The 23,314-nt window shown below is 47.9% G+C and overlaps 4 protein-coding genes across 8 annotated transcripts in view; 2 read left to right on the forward strand and 2 right to left on the reverse strand.

The window, feature by feature from the left end:
- The window catches only part of ltbp4 (latent transforming growth factor beta binding protein 4), a 28,095-nt gene extending 23,796 nt beyond the window's left edge, over window positions 1–4,299 (reverse strand). The window contains exons 1-3 of the mRNA XM_027280770.1: window positions 3,862–4,299; window positions 213–464; window positions 60–136 (exon numbers count right to left, since the gene is read on the reverse strand). Coding sequence (XP_027136571.1) covers window positions 60–136; window positions 213–464; window positions 3,862–4,141 — 609 coding nt within the window. The 5' untranslated portion in view covers window positions 4,142–4,299. The remainder of the gene's footprint in view (window positions 1–59; window positions 137–212; window positions 465–3,861) is intronic.
- A 3,476-nt stretch (window positions 4,300–7,775) lies between these two features.
- Window positions 7,776–14,538, reverse strand: LOC109142631 (uncharacterized). The gene is made up of 5 exons (XM_019277009.2): window positions 13,911–14,538; window positions 10,849–10,919; window positions 9,318–9,997; window positions 9,064–9,135; window positions 7,776–8,013 (listed from the first exon to the last, which is right to left on the reverse strand). The coding sequence occupies exons 3-5, from the start codon at window positions 9,497–9,499 to the stop codon at window positions 7,776–7,778; spliced, it is 492 nt and encodes a 163-aa protein (XP_019132554.2). The 5' UTR covers window positions 9,500–9,997; window positions 10,849–10,919; window positions 13,911–14,538.
- Window positions 14,539–15,809: 1,271 nt separating this feature from the next.
- ilkap (integrin-linked kinase-associated serine/threonine phosphatase) lies at window positions 15,810–19,389 on the forward strand. 2 transcript variants are annotated; one of them, XM_010744759.3, is made up of 10 exons: window positions 15,810–16,095; window positions 17,529–17,675; window positions 17,780–17,897; window positions 17,985–18,091; window positions 18,216–18,309; window positions 18,391–18,478; window positions 18,556–18,689; window positions 18,792–18,911; window positions 19,012–19,093; window positions 19,168–19,389. In XM_010744759.3, the coding sequence occupies exons 1-10, from the start codon at window positions 16,053–16,055 to the stop codon at window positions 19,306–19,308; spliced, it is 1,074 nt and encodes a 357-aa protein (XP_010743061.3). In that variant the 5' UTR covers window positions 15,810–16,052; the 3' UTR covers window positions 19,309–19,389. The 2 variants fall into 2 exon arrangements, with proteins under 2 accessions (XP_010743061.3, XP_027135998.1); XM_027280197.1 differs by having other exon boundaries at window positions 17,529–17,666.
- Window positions 19,390–20,485: 1,096 nt separating this feature from the next.
- Window positions 20,486–23,314, forward strand: part of zgc:162872 (BAR_ACAPs and ArfGap_ACAP domain-containing protein) — an 8,837-nt gene continuing 6,008 nt past the window's right edge. The window contains exons 1-5 of one of the 4 annotated variants that reach the window (XM_027280194.1): window positions 20,486–21,218; window positions 21,306–21,363; window positions 22,473–22,592; window positions 22,800–22,853; window positions 22,988–23,046. In XM_027280194.1, the coding sequence (XP_027135995.1) occupies window positions 21,166–21,218; window positions 21,306–21,363; window positions 22,473–22,592; window positions 22,800–22,853; window positions 22,988–23,046 (344 nt within the window). In that variant the 5' untranslated portion in view covers window positions 20,486–21,165. Of the gene's footprint in view, window positions 21,219–21,305; window positions 21,364–21,954; window positions 21,966–22,141; window positions 22,148–22,472; window positions 22,593–22,799; window positions 22,854–22,987; window positions 23,047–23,314 lie in introns of those variants that run through there. The other 3 variants (XM_019277374.2, XM_027280196.1, XM_027280195.1) reach the window with 3 other exon arrangements.

Genomic DNA, 23,314 nt, shown 5'->3' on the forward strand with positions numbered 1-23,314 from the left:
AACCCGCTCAGAGAGAACCAATGTGAGAGCACAGAACCTTCAGACTGTTTGTTTGTTACCTTCAGCACCTGGTGGATCTTCACGCTGGCCTCAGGGGGGTGCTGCACTCGCACCTTCACCATGGACGGACCGGAGGCTGCACGCACAAACAGAACAAACGTTACGTGAAGCTACAGCCACCATTTAGCTTAGCATAAAGACAGTAAACAGACCTCCACCTCCAGACCTCGCCGCCTCCTGGTCCAGTCCCAACGGTAGGAGGAACTCGGATTGGGTCAGATCCTGATTGGTCGAGGGCAGCGCAGGCTTGACGATCTCATTGGTGGAGGAGGGCGGGGCGGCCGCGGCTACGGCGTTGGCAGCGACGGGGATCTGGCAGAACTTCCCTGTGAAGTTTGGCGGGCAGAGGCAGCGATCCTTCTGCAGGCAGACGCCTCCATTCTTACAGAGCAGAGGACAGAGGACTGCAAGGGGGGACAACAGAGACCCGATCAGACTGGATCAGAACCACATTACACTTCAGGAGGTCAGAGGTCAACACTAACACACGTCCATCATGTTTACTGCTGGCCTGGAAGTTGCTAAGAGACCGACAGGTCGTGTTTGAGGTCAGACTGCTGCTGCTGGAGGTCAACGTGGACCGGGCGCCAACAGAACCAGCCGGGGCACTTCCTACTTCCTGACAGGATGCCGGTGTATTGTTACCCAACGTGCAGCAGGAAAGGAACCTGCAGCAGGTCGGATCGCCTCGTTGATACGAGCTGTTGTTTCCATGTTCACACACGTGACGCTGACTGCTGTTGTTCTGTGTGTGAGTCCGAGGGCGTAGCTGCTCTTTAAATGAATGAAGAGATCCAGCTGTGGTTTGACAGACTGGATCAGAGCCTGACTCCAGACCATATCTCCAGAGTCCTCAAGAGTCCTCCAGGATGACCTCCAGGACGGCCTCCAGGACGGCAGGATGTTCTCCTCAAGACAAACTGTGTTTGCCTGCTGCTACTTAAAACTCACTACCAGAGACACTGAACGCTACCGAGACAAACTCTCTGTGATTTACAGAGTTTCCTGATGGTCAGTGAAGTAACCTGCCGCTAAATGTAGCTGCTGTTAGCTCAGTTTGTTAGTCCCCGACTAACAGCCCGGACTGTAAATGGTGAATGGACTGTACTCGTATGTCTTCTTTCTAGTCTTCCGACCACTCAAAGCTCTTTTGAAGAAGAAGAAGACGAGTTCCTCTTCTTCTGAAATAATGGCAGAGGAGAAGAGAGTGAAGAGGACACTGACGAAAACATTTTATGGAGGAAATGTTTTCTGGTTTTCCCTCTGATGCTGCTCCGGCTGCTCCGCCTCAACTCTCTGTGATTTACAGAGTTTATGATGGACAGTGAAGTAAACTGCTGACAGCTGTAGCTGCTGTTAGCTCAGTTCGTCAGCTTGGCGGTGAGCTCAGAGCGACGGGTACCCAGGCTCAGCAGCCTCTATGGACATGATGGCAGAGGAGCAGAGAGTGAAGAGGACGCTGACGGAGGAAGCTAAGAAGAGAAAAGGAGAGAGTGAGCGAGCAAGAAGCCGCCGGACAAGAGTAAATCTTAAGTGTTCAGGTCCTCCTGTCTGTAGGTAGGTGGACCACAGCAGAAGACCTGAGGGTTCTGGAGGGTTCTGGAGGGTTCTGGAGGGTTCTGGAGGGTTCATAGTTAATCTGATAAATAGGTGGGATCATGAAGATCTTCATAAACCACTAGGAGGACTTTAAAGCTGATGACCAACTGTAAGCTGAATTCCTCTGAGGGAGACCACAAAGTCCCTTTCTCTTTGTCCTGGTTGAGATGCAGGAACTCCTCTGCCATCCAGAACTGGACCAGAACTTTCTCGTCCACGTCCTCTCCACTGTGTGTGTGTGTGTGTGTGTGTGTGTGTGTGTGTGTGTGTCTGCCATGTGTGTGCTTTGTGTAAACGCAGTGACCTGATTATTAACCCGGACGTCGCCCTCCAGATGGACCGCATCAACACAAACGGGATAAACAACGAGAGATTAAAGACACAAATGATCCAAACAGATGAAGGGAGAGAGAACAAACAGATCTGGGGTTCTGGTTCTGATCGGACTGTTCTGTGCTCGAGGTTTGGATCAAGAAAGACACAAACATCTGACAGTTTATCAGCTTATGAAGCTAACATGTTAGCAAACAGCTGTCTGCTTCTACAACCAGTAGACGCCGAGCTAAAGCTAATGTAGCAAAGCTAACACAGCTAGCACTGAGCATCCAGCTGGTTTGGAGCTAATGCTAATGTAGCTAACTGCTAACTTTAGCTAATGTCACGACCTTAATCACATTAGCTTCTGTGGTTAGCTCGGTCAGCCGTGTAGCTAACTGAACTGACTCTGCCCGGGATGCCAGGAGCCAAGAAAACCACCTGATAGACTGCTGTGTTCACTGTTAGACTGGACACTGCTGGTTCAGAGGTTCTGTCGCCGTGTTCACTGTTAGACTGGACAGTGCCGGTTCAGAGGTTGGGTTCACTGGAAGCTAGACTTTAATCGTGTTCTTCTGTGGCTGATGATGAAGTAGCTAACGAGTGAACATCCCGCTCTCCTTCTGATCTCTGTTGGAAGCTGCACATGCTCAGTCCTGATTGGGTCCAGCTGGGGCTGATGGGAATGTATTGAACACATTAAAGTGTCGAGGTGGAGGTCCAGAGATGACGCTTGTTTTGTTACTGTACGTTTGTGCCAATAAAGTTCATTCACAGAAAGAAAAACAAAGGAGACACTGGGGGGGTGTGACCTTTTGACCCCATGATGTCAGAGTGTGTGTGTGTGTGTGTGTGTGTGTGTGTGTGTTAATGATAAATGAAAGCCATATGTCAGTGGTGTTTCCTCCTCCTCCTCTTGTTCTTCTGTTTCCCTCCAAATACTGTAAAAATGTAAATTTGTGTGTTTTCATTCGCTGCTGTCGTTCGAGTTCACAGCGAGATGACGTCGCTTTTCCAACCCGCAGATTTTTCACTAGTTATTTACAGACGTTTAGCTTCAGGGGGGGGGGGACCAGAGATGAGCTGCACATGCTGCACATTAGATTCAAACTGAGAGAACAAACTGCAGCTTAGACCAGAACCAGAAGTCCAGAGTAAAGTTCACGAGATGTGGACGCCATGAATGCAACCTCCAGACCAGATGAGGGCAGCTCTAACAGTGAACACAGCAGCCTACCGAGGTGGTTTTCGTGCCGGGTTTGGCTCCCGGTTCCAGCTGCTGAGCCCGACTCTGTTGCCTGCTATCAGCAGATTCAGTTAATTAGCGGTGCACTCTTACACGTACGTTACTTCTACTGTAAGAACTACAGTTCCCATGATGCTCTGTGGGGATGCAGCATGAACTCTGAGAGACAAACTGAAACAATTTTAGAAACTCCTGGACGGAGATCAATCGTTCAAACTATTCACTGGCTCCACTTCAGATACTCAACTTGGCCAAAAGCTGCAGGTCACATGACGCAGCTGGAGCGCCGTCACACGTTACACACGTACCATCACATGTTGAGAGTTTCACCACGGCGACCAAGTCTTTGAGAGTTGCCATGAAGATGAATCTCCAGACAAATGGTTTGTGATTTCTTGAACTCTTTGTGACATAAATTCAGTTTTTAGTTGGTACCACATGGACACAAGACTACGTCCAGGTTTTAAACAGTCTGCAAGGACGTCACAGAGACTACGTCCAGGTTTTAGACAGTCTGCAGGGACATCACGGAGACTACGTCCAGGTTTTAGACAGTCTGTCTCTGGTGATGGACGTGCCATAAATCAGCCTGTCAGTCATTGGTCAGATAAGAACTCGGAGACGTTAAAGGTTGAACTTACAGACTCTGAAGCCCGGTCCGTGGGAGACGTCTGTCCTTGCTGCTGCGTCTCCTTCGTTGCTGCTGTACAGCGTGGTCATGTTGCCTCGCTCGCAGTACTTCACACATCGCTCCTGGCTGCAGCGCATCTTACAGATGGTCGGCGTGAACATCACCTGGATCCTGTCCACGCCCCCTCCTCCACCTCCAGCAGCGTTGGCTGTCTGTCCATCAGCTGGCGCTGGCAGAGGAGAGAAGAAGACGATGAAGAGGGACGACAGAAGGAGCCGAGGCTGCAGCATTTCACTTTGAGTTCAGAGTCTCAGCGTCGCATCGTCTGAACTTTCTTCCTCTGTGGTGGAGCGAGAAAACGAGTGTCGCAGGAAAAAAGGAGGGAAGGAAGAAAAACAAGCTCCCTCTCCTCTAAACACTCCTGAATGTGAGCGAGCGAGCGAGCGAGCAGCAGTGTGCCTGAGCACAGAGAGACAGAGAGAGAGAGAGAGAGAGAGAGAGAGAGAGAGAGAGAGAGATAATTGAAAGCAGTGTGCAGGACTGGGCTCCGATCCAAACTAAATGTTTAGCAGGGATCTGATCCATCAGTCCACACCGACACAGAGAGAGAGACAGAGAGACAGAGAGAGAGAGACAGAGAGAGAGAGACAGAGAGACAGAGAGAGAGACAGAGAGAGAGACAGAGAGACAGAGAGAGAGAGACACAGAGACAGACAGAGAGTCTCTCTCTCTCTTTCCTTCATGACAGATGATGCAACCGGGTTTGAGTTTCAGGGTTCATAAAACGAGGTGAAGCTAAAAGAAGCTGCTGACTGCAGAGCTGGAAGATACGTCAACTTTAAGGTTCAACGCAGCGTGACCGCGCTCCAACTGTCACAACCTGCAGTTCCTCTAACGTCCACTTGAGGCTGGCTCCAGAAGTGAGTCAGTCTCCATAAGTCCCCATGTCCAAATGTCCAACTTCACAGCAGAAATAAACATGTTTACAGCCTGGTATGTGTGTGTGTGTGTGTGTGCGCAGTCTGCAGTCTGTCAGTCAGTCAGGACATGAGCTCATAGACAAACAGCAGCAGAAACAGCTGGCCTCTATTCAAACACACACACACACACACACACACACACTCACACACACACTCAGTACGTTTACATGCAGCAAAAAGTTTGAGTTTCTGATGGTATGAGATAAAGACATGCATCAGACCGGATCGGTCTCGTCTGACTATACACGCTGCTCAGAGAATCGGATAAATGTCCGGAGCATGGCGCTGCAGCCCTGTGAACAAAGAGCCGCTTCATGTTGACCTCTGCTTATCAGCAACAACAAACTATGTCAAATCCTTTCCGATCTTTAGAAGTCCGTTATGGTCCGGAGTAGGTCGGACTGAGGTGGATTTTAAAAGTCCAAACTACGTCTGATACGATCAGAGTCTGACTGAGTGTTGGACCTGAGCAGATGTGTGATCGCTGATGTTCTGAATCAGATCGGAGCTGATCTCAACCAAACAATCGATTAACAGGCCGATCGTTGATCATCACACATTGTGAGCTCCCCTCACAGAGCCAAAGGGAACGCACCCCACGACCTCTGCAGACTGCTGTGTGTGTGTGTGTGTGTGTGTGTGTGTGTGTGTGTGTGTGAATAAAGTTATTGTTGTTGAGTCGACTGAAAGAGCTCACAAACACCAATCCCCTGAAGAATGTCTCACACACACACACACACACACACACACACACACACACACACACCTCAGGATGTTTAGCATGCATGTTAGCATTGTGCTTGGTATCAGCGTCAGCCATGCTCAGGGTTTCTGTTCTGGCTCCAGAGACCAAACGTGAGACCCAGACTCGATGACGTCATCTCAGACATGATTGATGACTCGTCTGTCTTCCCTCCATCTTTAAACGCCGTCCTGAGGTTGGACTGTTGCACAATAGCAGGAAGTGTTTGCTGTATGAACAGTCACCTTATCTGAAGCTAACACACTGGAGGAATCAAACATTCCAGCTCCGTTAAATCAGCGTCAGCATGCCGTTGACAGATACGACCTGTGTGTACAGTTTATCTCTCAGCACGCCGTATCAGCGCCATAATGAGCTGTGTGTTGTGGTATGCATGTTAAACACACGCTAAGCTTTGTGTTAATGTCTGCTGTCATATCTCTGAACCAACACAAACATTACACACAACGAGCTGAGCTAACGGAGGAATGTTAACGACTGTTTACAGACGACAACCGACAAATTATGTCAGAGCTTACATGCAGTGTGTGAGCGGTCAGCTGACCTGGACGTGAAACTGCAGAGGCTCAGAGTTCCTGCACTGTTCATACTGATTATTCTGACGTTTTCCAGGAGGTTCAGCGTGTGGTCGCACAAACACAAAAAAGGTATCAAAACGACCGGCTCGGCCGGGAATGCTGTGCTGTGACTTTTCTCAGAGTTTCACCAAACGGTTTCACCAAAAATCACCAAAAACTACGACAACATTTACAATGGGTGTGTATTGGTAGAATGTTCCAGAGCTAGAGTGGAGAGGGAGAGAAACATTTGTCAGAAAATACATTTGCAAACGGCTCTCGTGACCACAAATGTCACTCCACAGAAATAATTTTTACATAGAAACGTAGGAAAATTCGTGGGCTACGCAGCGATATCACTGCTGAAGCTGTCAGACTTATAGTTTTGGCGGGAGACGCACTGATGCTCCAGGATCACCCACCGACAGCCCCATCTACTCCCATGTAAACTGGAGAGGAGAAATTTCCCAAAGGAGCACGGGGCACCTGTTCTTTCTCTCTCTCCCCAGGTCACATTTTTTAACTTCACACACTGAAATTCAGCATTCACATGGTCGACAAGATGAGGATGCTCACGGTCATTTGGGCTTTTTGATACCACCTACCGTTTGGCATTAGTGCCACTAGTTGGAGGGGCTTCATTTAGAGATTTTTTGTGTCTCTCAGCAGTCACTCACACAACAGACAGAGCACAGCTGCAGTTAATTGCTCTGACCTGCAGCTGACCCTGGTTGCTCGGCAACCTCAAGCTGCCTTTGAGTAAAGGCTCACTCACACCGGAGGCGTTACGGCAGCGTCGCGGTCACCGTAGCAAATAGCCGCCAGTCTAGTCAATGAGAGCACTCACACGGGGAGCGTCTCAGCAGCGTCTCTCCGCGCCACGGCGCGAGCTTTCCGTAGCATTTCTATTTTTGACGCGAGTCGCTGCTAAACCTCGTAAATTTCAACAGAGCACTGCGCACCAGACAGGAAATCCGACACAGATCAACATATAAACTTCCGCCCCTTTCAAAATAAAACACAATACGCAGTTCATGTCGCTTATCACAACTTCACATCAACGTTACGTCATGACCGGTGGCACCAGGTGATCAAAGATCGATCAAAGGGTCTCAACGAGAGACTAATTGTTGAAGTGGAACAACACACAATCATTTATGACACAACAGATGCTTTTTATAATCTCCTCCACGTCGGAGAAGCAAAGTCAGCTGTTTGTTGTTGTTGTTTTCTTTATACACAGTTTATCACGGGGTCTCACGTACGTCCAGGATTCTCGCGTGATCTTGTGATCTCGCGTGAATACGGCCGGCTCGCTCCGCTGCCGCAACGGGGCTGACACGCGTCCGGTGTGAGTTGACGCGTCTGGTGTGAGTTGACGCCGGGCAAAGGACGCAGCTAAACCGCGGCACAGCCGTCCTGCTGCTGTAACGCCTCCTGTGTGAGTCCCGTGTAACTTTGTTGAAGTCTCTGTCAGTAATAATGTCTGTCAGACACACTCTACATTGATTTACACAGTTTATAGTTCATATTTTAAATGTATTGTTTGTGTTTCTAAACATTTGAATGTTTAAACTTTTGAAAAAGATGCTAATCTCTCCGTTAACGGAATGTGATGCTGCGTTCACTGACCCGTGGGTTCATTGAAGTGGACCGTGTACTGGCCCTTCTGAGTGTGGAACGTCCTCACGCTGCTTTTCACTGAGGACGACGGTGTGGCAGAGGATGAAGAGGTCGAGGTCGAGGTCACCGTGAGAAGTTTCTTCTTCTCCTTCTCAACGTGCTTCATCAGCAGGGCGGCCATCTTGTCTCCTTCCCCTCCCTGAGTCTTCCTCAGCAGCACGGCCTGGGCCTCCCTCAGACTGTCACACACAAACACAAAGTACACATCAAGTACACAAAATACACACAGAAATACAACGTTACGTTAAAATACAAACGCGTAGTCCCACAGAGTTACGTTAGGTTCAGTTATTCCATTTAGTTACAGTTCATTTTACACAATAGCAAATTTATGAATTACTTAGTGAGTTGCCTCGTTAGGTTGTTACTTATTTACTAGTCGTTATAAGTAAAAACAGTTACTACGATAGTTTATAGATGTTGTTAAATATATAATTAACTAATTAATTAAAAGTAAATGATTGAATACGTCGATAAAAACAAGTCAGACACTGTGACGTCTCGCGGTAACGTGAGTCCGTGCTGTGGATCACAGTGATGTTGAACAGCAGCCCAGATGTGCTGCAGCTGATGAACACACAGAGAGAGACGCCCTGCTGTCTGACGCTCGTTTATGTTTCAGCCAAACGTTCCAGCTGAGCTGCACGAGCTGGACGGGCTCACGGCGCTCCATCACGTCCATCAGGTTCACATTTGTGCAGAAGATAAACAGACGATGAAAACACACAGATCCATTTTTTAACTCCTCAAACATCAGGACGGTTTGTCCTTTAATGCTCCAACAAAACATTTCTATCATTTTTCATATATAATATTTCATAGAAATGCTTTTGATTGATATTCACAGTCACATGACACACTGCTGGGAAAAGACTCTACTTCCCAGAATCCTTCAGGACTCAGCTCCCTGTGGTCAGTTTTCCCACAGTCCATCCTGACCCTGGCTCTGACCTCTGACCTCTGACTCTGGTTTATGTTGATGTGACTTCACACGCCGACAGAAGACGTCTTCAGAGAGTCACATGACCACGTCTGAGTCAGCTGATGGATGTTTACCTTTGTGGATTATGTTGATGCTGCACTGACAGACTGTGGTCATGTGACAGCACAGGTGAGGAGCTCCACCTGCTGTCCCAACTGAGAACTGCAGCTTCACTTCACGTTTTTACAGTGTGGTATCAGTACTGTTACTACAGTAATCTGATTACTTTTAGGTAAAGTATTGCTACCTCAGCGTCTGCTTCTTCTTCTTCTTCTCTCCTGTCACGTCCAAACTCCTCTGTCCTCCAGGACCATTGCTGCTGAGGAGGAGACAAGGAGACAAGGAAAGTAGATAATGAGATGAAGAGACAAAGAGAGGAGACAAGGAGACAAGAGGAGACGGAGAGTGTAGAGGAGACAAGGAGACAAGAGGAGACGGAGAGTGTAGAGGAGACAAGGGGAGGAGACGAGGAAAGGAGACAAGGGGACAAGGTTTTTGTACCTCAGCGTCTTCTTCTCTCTCGTTAAATCATCCTCACTCTTCTGTCCGTCCAGACCAGGACCAGACTCTGGACTCAGTCCGTCCTGTGGGCCAGGCCCGGTGCCGTCCTCCTCTTTGGACCTGGACCTTGTTGACCCGTCCTCTGTCTGTCGGATCAAACTTTCTTTTGGATCCAGCGACATGTTGCCATCTGTCTTAGACCAGGACACAGAGTCCACATGTGGTCCTTCCTGTGTCCTTCCTGTGAGACCCTGAAGCTATCTTTGGTTCTGGATCAGACTTTGATTTTGGACTCTGGCCCACCACGGTGTCCTCGGGTTCCCCTCTGCGGGGCCGGAGGGGCTCCCCCGTCCTCTTTGTGGAGGCCCGGTTCTGCTCCTGCATCTCAAACAGCTCGTTGGCTCCGTTGTCCATTTTAACTCCGACGTGTCCAAACGGATCAGGACCAGAGGAGCCCGGGGTGCTGGTCTGCGGGGCCGAGGATCCTGGTTCTGGTCTGCTGTTCTCTGTGGTGGCTCCTGGTTCAGGTCTGGTGGGTCGGGCGGTGGTCAGCGGGTGTCCTGACGGAGGAAACGTTACCATGGAAACTTCACAGCGGTAACCACGGAAACCTCGACGACACACGCAGCGGTTCGACTGTCGACACAACGCGTTGTTATGGCAACGAGGGAGACACCTGGCTACAAGGAGACGAGGAGAGGAGACAAAGAGAGGAGACAAAGAGAGGAGACGAGGAGAGGAGATGAGGAGGAGACGAGGAGAGGAGATGAGGAGAGGAGACGAGGAGAGGAGACAAGGAGAGGAGAGGAGGAGAGGAGACAAGGAGAGGAGACAAGGAGAGGAGACGAGGAGAGGAGACGAGGAGATGAGGAGAGGAGACAAGGAGAGGAGACAAGGAGAGGAGACAAGGATCTCTCTTAATAAACTTAATAAAGTTTTAACATTTAGCATGTTAGCTTAGCATACAGCTAAGAGCTAACAGAGCTAGGCTAACATTACTTTGCACTGACTTGGGTCAAAGGTCAAAGGTGTGTGTGTGTGTGTGCGTGTGTGTGTGTTTTCAGGACAATGTGACCAAACAGTAAAGCTTTACTACTGTGTAAATCTGTTTCCATTCACGAGTTTCTGAAGGACTTTCACAGCCGAGCTGAATAATCCAGACCTGTGTGTGTGTGTGTGTGTGTGTGTGTGTGTGTGTGTGAGAGAGTGTGTGTGTGAGTGAGTGAGAGTGTGAGTGTGTGTGTGTGTGTGAGAGTGTGTGTGTGTGTGTGTGCTAGCATTTTGCTAACGTCTTTGCTGAACAAACAGAACCAGAGTGTCTGTGTGCTTCTCCATCAGGTCTGCATGTGGATCATATAAAGTCCACATCAGGTCCAGAACCTGTAAATCCCTGAAGTGGTTCTGATCCCGTCATAAATCCACATCTGAAGACTCCTCGCACTTTGAGCCGAGTCATAAAACATCGACGTCTGCATGACTCGACACATCTGCCAGCCGACCAATCACAGCGCCTTCGTCCACCTGTACTCACGTTTGGTGCATCGTCTGGTTTTAGGCGACAGCGTCCATCCGACACAACAGCGAGCTCCACAGACACGAGGCCTGCAGACAGAGTTCATATTGATTATCAATCATTATAATTAATGAGAATTTATATTCAATTATTATACACATTTTATTATCAATCAACAATCCAACGAGCAACTGCAACCGATTGGTCAATGAGACTTCACAGCTGAGTGTAACAGGAAGTGTGTGTTTGACCTCAGAGACTGTGGACAGTCTGCAGGGACGTCTCAGAGACTACGTCCAGGTTTTAGACAGTCTGCCGGGACGTCCCGGAGACTACGTCCAGGTTTCAGACAGTCTGCATGGACGTCACGGAGACTACGTCCAGGTTTCAGACAGTCTGCGGGGACGTCACGGAGACTACGTCCAGGTTTTAGACAGTCTGCCGGGACGTCACGGAGACTACGTCCAGGTTTTAGACAGTCTGCAGGACGTCACGGAGACTACGTCCAGGTTTTAGACAGTCTGCAGGACGTCACAGAGACTACGTCCAGGTTATAGACAGTCTGCGGGGACGTCACAGAGACTACGTCCAGGTTTTAGACAGTCTGCGGGGACGTCTCAGAGACTACGTCCAGGTTTTAGACAGTCTGCAGGACGTCACAGAGATTACGGCCAGGTTATAGGACAGGTGCGGGGACGTCCGGAGGACTAGTGTCCAGGTTTTAGACAGTCTGCGGGGACGTAACAGAGACTACGTCCAGTTTTTAGTGTCATCTGATTCAGATTTGATGATTGAAACTCGTCCACAGGACGGACAGGACGCTGCGTGGACACAAGGATTTAATCATTACTCACAGTGTGATGGTTGTATTGTATCAGCAGATGAGGCCCCGACACACACAGACAGACTGGAGTCTGTATTTAATGTACAGTACACCACTGCTGTACTCGAGTACTTCTACTTCACTGTCCATCAGACTGAGCTAACAGCAGCTAACAGACTAGCTAACATGAGCTAACAGCAGCTAAAGACCGAGCTAACTGAGAACAGCAGCTAACAACTGAGCTACATGATCAACGCAGCTACAGCTGTCAGCAGTTTACTTCACTGTCATCCATAAACTCTGTAATCACAGAGAGTTGAGGCGGAGCAGCCGGAGGACATCAGAGGGAAAACCAGAAAACATTTCCTCCATAAAAATATGATCCAGTTTCACCAGAATCAGGTGAAATAGTTGCTGCTGTGTGACTCTTCGTGCCGAAAGCGTTACGACTTCTCCCGACCCGGAGCCCAGTTACATAGTGTGGAGAAACAGACGTACGAATGACAGAGACACCGTTCACCTGATCACAGGTCAGTGTGGGTCACCTGATCACAGGTCAGTGTGGGTCACCTGATCACAGGTCAGTGTGGGTCACCTGATCACAGGTCAGAGTGGGTCACCTGATCACAGGTCAGAGTGGGTCACCTGATCACAGGTCAGTGTGGGTCACCTGATCACAGGTCAGTGTGGGTCAGCAGGAGTTAAACTCTGAGCTCGGTGTGTCAGATTTGTCACAACAACAAACCAACACTGTCAAGTAAATGAAGTAAAAGTACAAGATTAACTCGAGTAGCTGAGTAAAAGTACGTGGCGTCAGTACTGTTTGGGTCCAGGTTCAGTTCTTGAAGTTCACAGAAACTCTGTCTCGCCCACTCAGTCGCTCGGCGACCATCTTCATCTTCAAACGAGCCTTTCTTCTCGGAGCGGGAACACTGAAGGCGTCTGTCGGCTTCAACCTTTCATCTGCCGACAGCTACAGGAGCCCACTGAGGACATTTCACCTCCGACACACTGACAGAAACCAACTGTTTAACTGTAGCTGCTGTTAGCTCAGTTTGTTAGTTGGGCTGCCTGGACTGTGAGCTCAGAAGAAGAAGAAGAAGGAGTAGTTTTCAGGCCCAGAGGTCAGCTGACCTCTGGGCCTGAAAACTACTTCTTCTTCTTCTTCTGGAATAATGGCAGAGGAGCAGAGAGTGAAGAGGACGCTGACGGAGGAAGCTAAGAAGAGAAAAGGAGAGAGTGAGCGAGCAAGAAGCCGCCGGACAAGAGTAAATGTGGGACTGACTTTTAGTGGTTGGTGAGAGCTTGGTGAAATAAAAGGCTGAAAGACAGACGCCGAGCTGGGCTGACTGTCTGAGGAGGAAGGACTCACCTTTCACCTTTTCACACACTCATACAAACTGTTTACACACACACACACACACACACACACACACACAGTTTATAAGCCCGGTCAGTTCACAGGGTTTAGGATTAGTGTGTGTTTTAGAGTGTGTGTGTTGACTTTGCATCCATCACTTGACCGTCAGTCAGACTTGCACTTGAAGCTGCTCTCACACACACACACACACACACACACACACACACACACAGAATTTCACACATTCCTGAGGTGTCTGCAGTCCGACACACCTGCCAGATGCTGATTGGTCTACAGTCTCACACACACACACAGTAACAGAGCGCAGGTAGAGAACAGCTGGATGAACATGAAACAGTGAACGCCTCACAGCTGCAGCCGAGAGACGTGACGGTCTACAGTCTCCGTCCAATCAGAGCTTGCCATCTGTCATGACCTGCGTGATGTCATCGGGGTCATCAGGTGACAAACATTCATCATATTCATCATCAAGCCCCACCCCCTTTACGCACTGCGGTCCAATCATACTCCAGAAAGCCTCGTTAACGCCCTCCTGTCCTGCACTTACACACGCTACATGCCAACTTGACTGCAGCTGCTGTTAGCTGCTGTGGGCTCAGTCTGTTAGCCGGGCTGACTGTGAGCGCAGAGCACCGCGGGGAGTGTTAGAGTTTGTTATGGACCCCCGGGAAGAAGAAGACGACGACGACTTCAGGCCCAGCAGTCAGCAGCCTCTACGGACATGATGGCAGAGGAGGAGAGAGTGAAGAGGACGCTGAGAAGAGGAAAGTGGCTGTCCCTGTCCACCTTAAAGACCAGACTGAGGGGAAAGGAGCACCTGCTAAACTTTATTAAACTGTCTCTGTCCTCGGTGTTAATAAAGTTACCCAGCCTCACCCGTCCAGAGCCGCCCTCCTGCCGCCGGCCTTCCCCCCGGCTCCCCTCACCGTCTCCGGCTTCCTGACGTCCAGCCGCAGCGGGGTCGGTGAGCTGCTCCGGCCGGGCTGCACGCCTCCCTCCTCCCGGTCAGGAGGATGCTGAGCCGCGGCGTGAAGGCTGAAGATCCAGCCGGTCCAGACGCACCAGAGCCCGAGCCTCATGTTGTTCTAATCAATTAATTATTCAAATTAATGAAACTCAATTAAAAGCCCTGCGCGCGCATCGCGAGTGTTTCAGGCTCACAGCGCGTGCCGGACATCTGAGCTCCGCACGAGCTCCGGACACCGGCTTTATGCTGCCTTCAGCCAATAGGAGCCGAGAACGGCAGCATCTGGGCTCCTATTGGCTGACAGCAAAAGAACATCTGAGCAGCCAATAAGATCGCAGGAGGAATGAAAGATGGCAAGGAGGCAAGTGATACTTTATTGTAGAAGTACTACAGTCTAGAAGTAATCTATTACAATGTATTATAGTGTATTTATTGTTTAACTGTACGGAAGCCCCAAGCAGTCAAACATTCACACAGTTTATTTCCTTTGAGGTCTCAGATGAATCGTGATGTTTCCTCTGGAAAACAACTTTAATACTTCAACAGATTAAATTAAATTAAAGTATGAAGTTTGACTGCACAGGGCTTCTGTTGACTGTTTTTGACTGAAACAAAAAGTTTGAATTAAATCTTTATTATTTATTGAATCCATAAAACACTAATTAAATCATATCACTAATTAAATCACATTGAATTTAATTGAGAAGTTTTCATGACTATCTTAGTTTGATGTTTTTTTATCTTGTCTTGTAGCGTAGGGCTGAAAACAGATACTCATATAGCATAAGCTGGGCGCCAGACAGGAGCATAAATCAACCTGTCACTCTTCAAATAGAAAAGGATAATGAGTAAATTTAAAAGTATCTGGTTCACAACAAAAGTTCCGCTAGCAGATAGCCCCAGCTACAAAATGAATTCTGGTCACCAAAATATCTGTAAAGGAAAGGTTATTTAATCAATCTGTTAATCCCAAACAAAAAGATAAACCCCTTCACAAATAAATTTCAAGCAATAAATCAAGGGTTTTTACCAACAACAACAAATTAAATTTAGGTGTCAAAGAACCAAAGAACAAAAATCACATTCACCATAAAACATCACTGGAGAATGGTTCACTTAATAAAAATAAGTTCATGCAGTTCATTTGGGCATCCCAAGTAGTGTGAGAGTGTGTGTATGAGTGTATGGGGGGTGTTCGAATAGTCCAGAAGTTCAGTTTTGTAAATATGTATGCAGGTGGAGATGTGTGTGTGGGGAGAGGGTTTGCTGGATCCAGGGATGGTCGAAACAATCCTGAGAGGGGAGAAGAACCTGGAGAGAGACAGGCAGATACCACTTAGCTGTAGGTTGTAAGCCCAGACCAGCTACAGCTCCAAGTGCCGCGCCAGAGACAAGAAGTTTGCCTTTTCCACACACTCCAGCTTTCTGCTCCTGTTGTGCTTGTATATTTCCTTTCCAGCTTATATATGTGTGGATTTCTCCTGCTCACACTCGCTTCCTCCTATTCTCCTCCAGGTGGCCTGTTGTTTGAAAAGATCTCCCTTCCCCCCATCTCACAGGTGCTCTTAATGGTTTCCTAACTCCTCCCCCTTACCTGTGGGGAGGAAATGCAAGTCTGCACTTCCTGCCACAATCTGACTTTATATATATATATTTTTATTTTCTCTATAAATAAAGTTTTATTTTAAAGCTTTAATATTAAACAATGCATCATTTTTATTTTTTATGTTTTAAAGTTTTTTAAAGTTTAATTCTTCATCAGCTGCTTTTATTTTGTTATTTCCGTGTCTGCTCTGTATTCCAGATTGGGGCTTTTATTTTGAAGGCTACAGCCGGAAGTTATCTTCGCCGTAGTGGCTAACTTGATGCTAAGTCCGAGCTGAGCTCGTGCAGCAGTCCTGTCACTTCATACCGAGCTAACGAACTGAATGAACGTGTCGGAACCGTTTGGACCGGACCAGCTCGCACACACACACACACACACACCGAACCGTACAGGTACACGCAGGTGGCTAACTAGCGTTAGCTAGCAGCGGAGCTAACCGAGCGGGATGGATCTGTTCGACGACCTGCCGGAACCGACACAGACTTCCGGTGAGTGAGCGGCACGGTACCGACAACCGGAGCCGGACACGGAGCCAGAGGGAGAGAGAGAGAGCCGAGGAGAGAGGCTCTGACCCGGACAAGGACAGTTAGCATGCTGCCTCATCAACAGCTGCCTGTCTGTGACTGCAGCCGATGACCATGGTTACACTGACCATGTTTACATTGACCGTGTTTACATTGACCATGTTTACATTGACCGTGTTTACATTGACCATGTTTACATTGACCGTGTTTACATTGACCATGTTTACATTGACCGTGTTTACATTGACCATGGTTACATTGACCGTGTTTACATTGACCGTGTTTACATTGACCATGGTTACATTGACCATGTTTACATTGACCGTGTTTACATTGACCATGGTTACATTGACCGTGTTTACATTCACCGTGGTTACATTGACCGTGTTTACATTCACAGTGGTTACATTGACCATGGTTACATTGACCGTGTTTACATTGACCGTGTTTACATTGACCATGGTTACATTGACCGTGTTTACATTGACCGTGTTTACATTGACCATGTTTAAATTGACCGTGTTTACATTAACCATGGTTACATTAACCATTTTTACATTAACCATGTTTACATTGACCATGGTTACATTGACCATTTTTACATTAACCATGTTTACATTGACCATGGTTACACTGACCATGTTTACATTGACCGTGTTTTCATTGACCATGTTTACATTGACCGTGTTTACATTAACCATGTTTACATTGACCATGGTTACATTAACTATGTTAACATTGACCATGGTTACACTGACCGTGTTTACATTGACCATGGTTACATTGACCATTTTTACATTGACCATGGTTACACTGACCATGTTTACATTGACCGTGTTTACATTGACCATGTTTACATTGACCGTGTTTACATTGACCGTGTTTACATTGACCATGGTTACATTGACCGTGTTTACATTGACCATGGTTACATTGACCATGTTTACATTGACTGTGTTTACATTGACCATGGTTACATTGACCATGGTTACATTGACCATGTTTACATCTAAAGACTTTACATGTTTATAACAATCAGAGTTTAGAAACTAAAACATTCAAATTAAAGATGACAAAATAAAACAGCACATTCATTTATAATAGTTTATTAATATATAACAAAACACAAAGCTGATAGTGGAATAATGTATGGATGAATATTTTATATTATGTAATGATTAATAAGTGTGTGTGGTGGCAGTGTTCCATTATTGGACGTTAAATTCACTCCTGGTAATTTATTTCATATTTATTTATTGTTTTTAAAAGATTTTATTCGTCTTCATCTCGACTGATCGATTAATCGATGAGTCACCAAACGTCTCCTTGTGTTTTTTTGATGAGTCATGGTCAGCGTGCGCTGCGTCATCGCTCTGTCTGCTCTGATTCTTCTTCAGCTGTTCCAGGAGCTCGACCTCTGTCCACCAAAGAAGAAGAGGAGGAGGAGGAAGAGGAGGAGGAGGAGGAGGAGAGGAGGTTCAAACGAAGACGAGGAGATGGAGCTGAGGAGGAGCAGGAGGAGGTCAAGAGAGTTTGTAAAGAAGGTTTTCAGCTTCACCACAATGTTTGTCTTCTCTTCTTCTCTCGTTAAGCATCGCGTCCGCCGTGTGAGCGCCGTGTGCACGCTGACCCGTGTGTTGTCCTGCAGGTCTTCCCGTGCTCAGAGGTTACGTGGCGGCGCGGCGCGGCGAGCGGGACGAGATGCAGGACGCTCACGTGCTGCTGCCGGACATGAACGGCTACCTGTCCGCTCTGCCAGGAAGAGTGTAAGACCGCCAACAGGAAGTGCTCAGGGCGGGGGCGGGGCCAGGGCGCGAGCGTCTGTCTGACGTGTCCCCGTGTTTGTCTCGCAGGTCTCGGGTTTCGTACTTCGCCGTGTTTGACGGTCACGGAGGAGCTCGAGCGTCACGATTCGCTGCAGAGAATCTTCACCACAACCTCGCCAAGAAGTTCCCGAGCGGTGAGTTTTAAAGGGACGGTACGCCAGCGAGCACGACCTCGGACCAGCACCGGGTTATTCCAGGTTTGGTGTCTGACGTTCTGATTGGTCAGTCGTGGTTCTTGTCCTCACGTGTCTCTTCCAGGAGAAACTGAAAACGTGGACAAGCTGATAAAGAAATGTCTTGTGGACACTTTCCGGCAGACGGACGAAGACTTCCTGAAGAAAGCTTCCAGCCAGTAAGAAACAGACTGTACGGCTAACGTGCTAACGTGCTAATGGCGAGCTCGCCACTAACCGCTAACGTGTCTTTGAAACAGGAAGCCGGCGTGGAAGGACGGCTCCACGGCGACCTGCGTGCTCGTGGTGGACGACACGGTGTACGTGGCCAACCTGGGAGACAGCAGGGTATGCTGGGATTGTTTCAGCGTTACCACGGTAACACACAGGCGAGGTCATGTGATGGACGTCCTGTCTGTCTCCAGGCGGTGCTGTGTCGGACAGAAGCGACGGCGGCGGGCGGCGAGCGGAGGGCGGTGACGCTGGCTCTGAGTAAAGAACACAACCCGACCATCTACGAGGAGAGGATGAGGATCCAGAGAGCAGGAGGCACCGTCAGGTACGGCGCCAGGACTGGAAACGCCTGGAAAACATCCTGGAAACACCTAGAAACACCGTGTGTGTGTGTGTGTGTGTGTGTGTGTGTGTGTGTGTGTTTCAGGGACGGCCGGGTGCTCGGCGTCCTCGAGGTGTCTCGCTCCATCGGTGACGGTCAGTACAAACGCTGCGGAGTCATCTCAACGCCCGACCTGAGGAGGTGTCAGCTCACAGCCAATGACAGGCGAGAACACAGACACCCGCTCACTGCTGATTGGCTAGATGAAGAGATAACCCCTCCCCCTCCCCGTGACGTCACGTTTGTCCCCTCCGTGTCTCCGTAGGTTCGTCCTCCTCGCCTGTGATGGTCTGTTCAAAGTGTTCTCTGCTGATGAAGCTGTGAAGTTCGTCCTCGGCGTGCTGCAGGTCTGACAGCTAAACCTCCTGTTTACACCCCAAAGCATCATGGGAAATGTAGTTAGTTCTTGTTTCCTCCACAGGAGGGCGGCGTGGAGCAGGGGGCGGGGCTAACGGACGAGGAGCTCCGGTTTGATGCCGCCTGTCAGCAGCTGGCGAGCGAGGCGGTGAGGCGGGGCTGTGCCGACAACGTCACTGTGATCCTGCTTTCTATTGGCTACTGACACACACACACGCACGCACACACACACACACACACACACACACACACACACACTCTGTCTCTGTTTTCCAATAAAAAAAAAGTTTCTTCTTCGTTGGTGTCTGTTCATCACTGAAGTACTCTGATTACTTCCATTTGAAGTTACTTCACAATACAATGAACTCACTGTAGTAATACTGCAGTGTACAAATACTGTTACTACTACCAATACTACAAACACTACTTCAACTCTTGTACTGTTACTAGTATCATAAAACAACTTGTACTCATTAAAATAAAAGTACTCATGTACAATTATACCGTATATTATATCCAGTAAAGTAACTAACTACTAGTATTACTACTACTACCACCAAAAGTACTACTACTGTTACAAGTACTGCTGTTACTACAGCTGATACTACTACTACTTTACTAGTACTACTATTAATATTGTGACTACTACTGCTGCAACAGCTAATACTACCACTAATACTACCACTACTGCTGTCAATACTGCGACTGCGAGCTAATCGTAATACTATTACACTGTTGTCACTAGTACTGCTCACACTGATATTACTGTCACCCTCAGACACTGTACTGCAGTAATAGCAGTAACAGTAGTAGCAGCAGCATGAACAGTACTAGTAAGAAGTAGCAGTAAGAGCTGTGGTAGCAATAGTAGTATTAACAGTAGTACTAGTAGAGTAGTAGTTATATTAGCATCAGCATTAGTAATACCAGTGGCAACAGTATATAGTAGTACTGTGTTCTCAGTAGTACAGTTGTTGTAGTACTAGTAGTAGTGGTAGTGTTGTTCTCAGTGGTGCAGTTACAGTAGTAGTACTAGTAGTAGTAGTAGTAGTAGTAGTGTTCTCAGTGGTACAGTTGTAGTAGTAGTAGTAGTAGTAGTAGTAGTAGTAGTAGTTGTTGTAGTACTAGTAGTAGTAGTAGTGTTGTTCTCAGTGGTACAGTTACAGTAGTAGTAGTAGTAGTAGTAGTAGTGTTCTCAGTGGTACAGTTACAGTAGTAGTACTAGTAGTACTAGTAGTAGTGGTAGTGTTGTTCTCAGTGGTGCAGTTACAGTAGTAGTACTAGTAGTAGTAGTAGTAGTAGTGGTAGTTGTAGTAGTAGTAGTACTAGTAGTAGTAGTAGTGTTGTTCTCAGTGGTGCAGTTCCTCCCGTCAGCCACGCGGTGTCGCAGTTTCCCGCCTCTGGCTCTGAGCCAACCCAGCCGGACGTTTGGCGGTTAGTGTTGGGAAGTTCGAGTCTTTGAAGTGAATCGGATCACTGACTCTCGGACAGTATATAGAGTCCTTGGGTTCATTTGAAGTGGTGCAGCGCTGTGGCTCTATGTGACCGATGCAAACCTGAGCCTGGGCTTATGCAGCTGCCATGTGGCGACGGCACGAATCACTTACTAAGACGACTCATTGCTCCCGAGTCATATAAAAGATCAGTTCATATGGAACGAATCGTTCACGACGACACTCCACTACACCCTCCCGGATGTTTGGCGGAAGCTGTCGGTTAGCAACAGCCGGCGGAGGAGCCTCGGAGTCGGCAGCGGGATGCGCGGACAGCCGCTACACTGAAACTCGGTAAAGTGACTCTTTACTGCGGCATGGAGGACGGACAGCAGCGCGGGAACGGAACCTGATCCACCGGCCGGCCGTCGAACTGTCGGTTCCGCTCGTGGATGAAGATCACCGACAGCTGTTGATGGTGGACCGAGTTTAGCATGAGGAGCGACCCGAGACAGAGCGCAGCAGCTCCGGGGAAGAGAGGCAGCAGAGCGCGGCAACACGGCTGCTGCTGCTGAGCTAACAGGCTAACAGGCTAACACTTTATCAACACTTGGACAAACAAACACGACATGGACTCACTGCTGGACTTCGAAGAGTGTGTGAAAGACTCACCTGGCTTCAGGTAAACACACACACACACACACACACCTGGTGTTTCTGAACCGAGCATGCGCAGAAGTCCTCATAATGTTTTATTTACTTTGTTCAGACTGAAGCTCGAGCTGTTCGAGACGGATGTGACGGTGCTGGAGACTCACCTGGACAAGGTACGAGTACTAATACTACTACTAGTACTACTACTAGTACTACTACTAGTACTACTACTGCTGCTAATACTACTACTGTCTGTAGAGAGACTCACCTGGACAAGGTACGAGTACTAATACTACTACTACTACTGCTAATACTACTACTGTCTGTAGAGTGACTCACCTGGACAAGGTACGAGTACTAATACTACTACTACTACTACTACTACTACTGCTAATACTACTACTGTCTGTAGAGAGACTCACCTGGACAAGGTACGAGTACTAATACTATTACTACTACTACTGCTAATACTACTACTACTGCTAATACTACTACTGTCTGTAGAGAGACTCACCTGGACAAGGTACGAGTACTAATACTACTACTACTGCTGCTAATACTACTACTGCTAATACTACTGCTACTGCTAATACTACTACTGTCTGTAGAGTGACTCACCTGAACAAGGTACGAGTACTACTACTACTACTACTACTGCTGCTGCTAATACTACTACTGTCTGTAGAGAGGCTCACCTGGACAAGGTACGAGTACTAATACTACTATTACTACTGCTAATACTACTACTGTCTGTAGAGAGACTCACCTGGACAAGGTACGAGTACTAATACTACTACTACTACTACTAATACTACTACTGTCTGTAGAGAGACTCACCTGGACAAGAGTACTACATCACCATCAGTATTAATGCTACTGTTACTAATACTACTACTGTTAATACCACTGATATCAGTACTACTACTCATAATACTACTGGAGACGCACCTGGACAAGGTACAAGTATTGCTAATACTGTTACCAGTACCAGTAGTTCTAGTCACAGTGTTAACAGTACTACTACTGGTTCAATTCCCAGCTGAAGTGTCTCTGGGCAAAAGATTCCCAATGGCTGTACTGAACTGTAGTACTACCGTGCTGTAGTACTGTAGTAGTAGTAGTAGTAGTAGTACTGTAGTAGTAGTAGTAGTACTGCTGCCCCCTGCTGACATTTCTCGTCTCTATCTTATAAGCACGTTTCTTATTGGTCGAGGAAACGTGAAGCCGACCTGTGAAGACATCTGATTGGCCTGTGCTCTGTTTTTTTCTTCCGACCAATCAGGTGATGAAGCTCTGCGGTAAGATGGTGGAGGCGGGACAAGCGTACAACGCAGCCAATCAGCTGTTCCTGACCAGCCTGGGTGAACTGGCCTCGTACCACAAGAAGGACGCCGCCATCACCGTACGCCACACAATGCTGTGTTTCACAGATATTATGTGTACTTACCATAGTAGTACTTACCATAGTAGTACTTACCATAGTAGTACTACCTGCAGGTTACTGATGAACGTACATGGCGTCAGCTGACTCAGTCACTGGTTGTCGAGCTCTCACAGGAAGTTGGCGTTGCCTGTTTTTCTTTGTAACTTCCTGTTTCCTTCCCTTCAGAACTGTCTGAGCCAGTTTAACCACGGCCTGCAGGAGATGGTCAGCTTCCACACCGTGAGTGCACACACACACACGCACGCACACACACACACACACACACACACCCTGTCTCGTGTGTGTGAATCAACATTTCCTGAGCTGACGGCGGCAGAGACTGTTCAGTCGTGCTTCTTTGTTTACGTCCTCAGATGCTGTTTGACCAGACGCAGAGAGCGATCAGCCAACAGCTGAGCAACCTCTGCACGCAGTGAGTCAACAAACAGCTGATTAACATGATGATGATGATGGTGATAATGATGATGGTGATGATGGTGATGATGGTGATGGTGATGATGATGATGATGATGATGATGGTGATGATGGTGATGGTGATGATGATGATGATGTTGATGATGATGGTGATGATGATGATGATGGTGGTGATGATGATGGTGGTGATGATGATGATGATGATGGTGGTGATGATGATGATGATGATGATGATGATGATGATGGTGGTGATGATGATGATGATG

Source organism: Larimichthys crocea, chromosome VII, assembly GCF_000972845.2.
Source record: "Larimichthys crocea isolate SSNF chromosome VII, L_crocea_2.0, whole genome shotgun sequence".
NCBI lineage: Eukaryota > Metazoa > Chordata > Actinopteri > Sciaenidae > Larimichthys > Larimichthys crocea.

Excerpts from the sequence above, each read along its gene's own strand:
- LOC109142631 (XM_019277009.2), bottom strand. The coding sequence starts at position 9,499 with ATGTCGCTGGATCCAAAAGAAAGTTTGATCCGACAGACAGAGGACGGG. Across the intron at positions 9,136-9,317 it reads AGAGAGAAGAAGACGCTGAG|CAGCAATGGTCCTGGAGGAC; the intron begins GTACAAAAACCT and ends TCTCCTCCTCAG. Across the intron at positions 8,014-9,063 it reads AAGAAGAAGCAGACGCTGAG|TCTGAGGGAGGCCCAGGCCG; the intron begins GTAGCAATACTT and ends TGTGTGTGACAG.
- ilkap (XM_010744759.3), top strand. The coding sequence starts at position 16,053 with ATGGATCTGTTCGACGACCTGCCGGAACCGACACAGACTTCCG. Across the intron at positions 17,898-17,984 it reads TCCGCTCTGCCAGGAAGAGT|GTCTCGGGTTTCGTACTTCG; the intron begins GTAAGACCGCCA and ends TTTGTCTCGCAG. Across the intron at positions 18,479-18,555 it reads CCAACCTGGGAGACAGCAGG|GCGGTGCTGTGTCGGACAGA; the intron begins GTATGCTGGGAT and ends GTCTGTCTCCAG.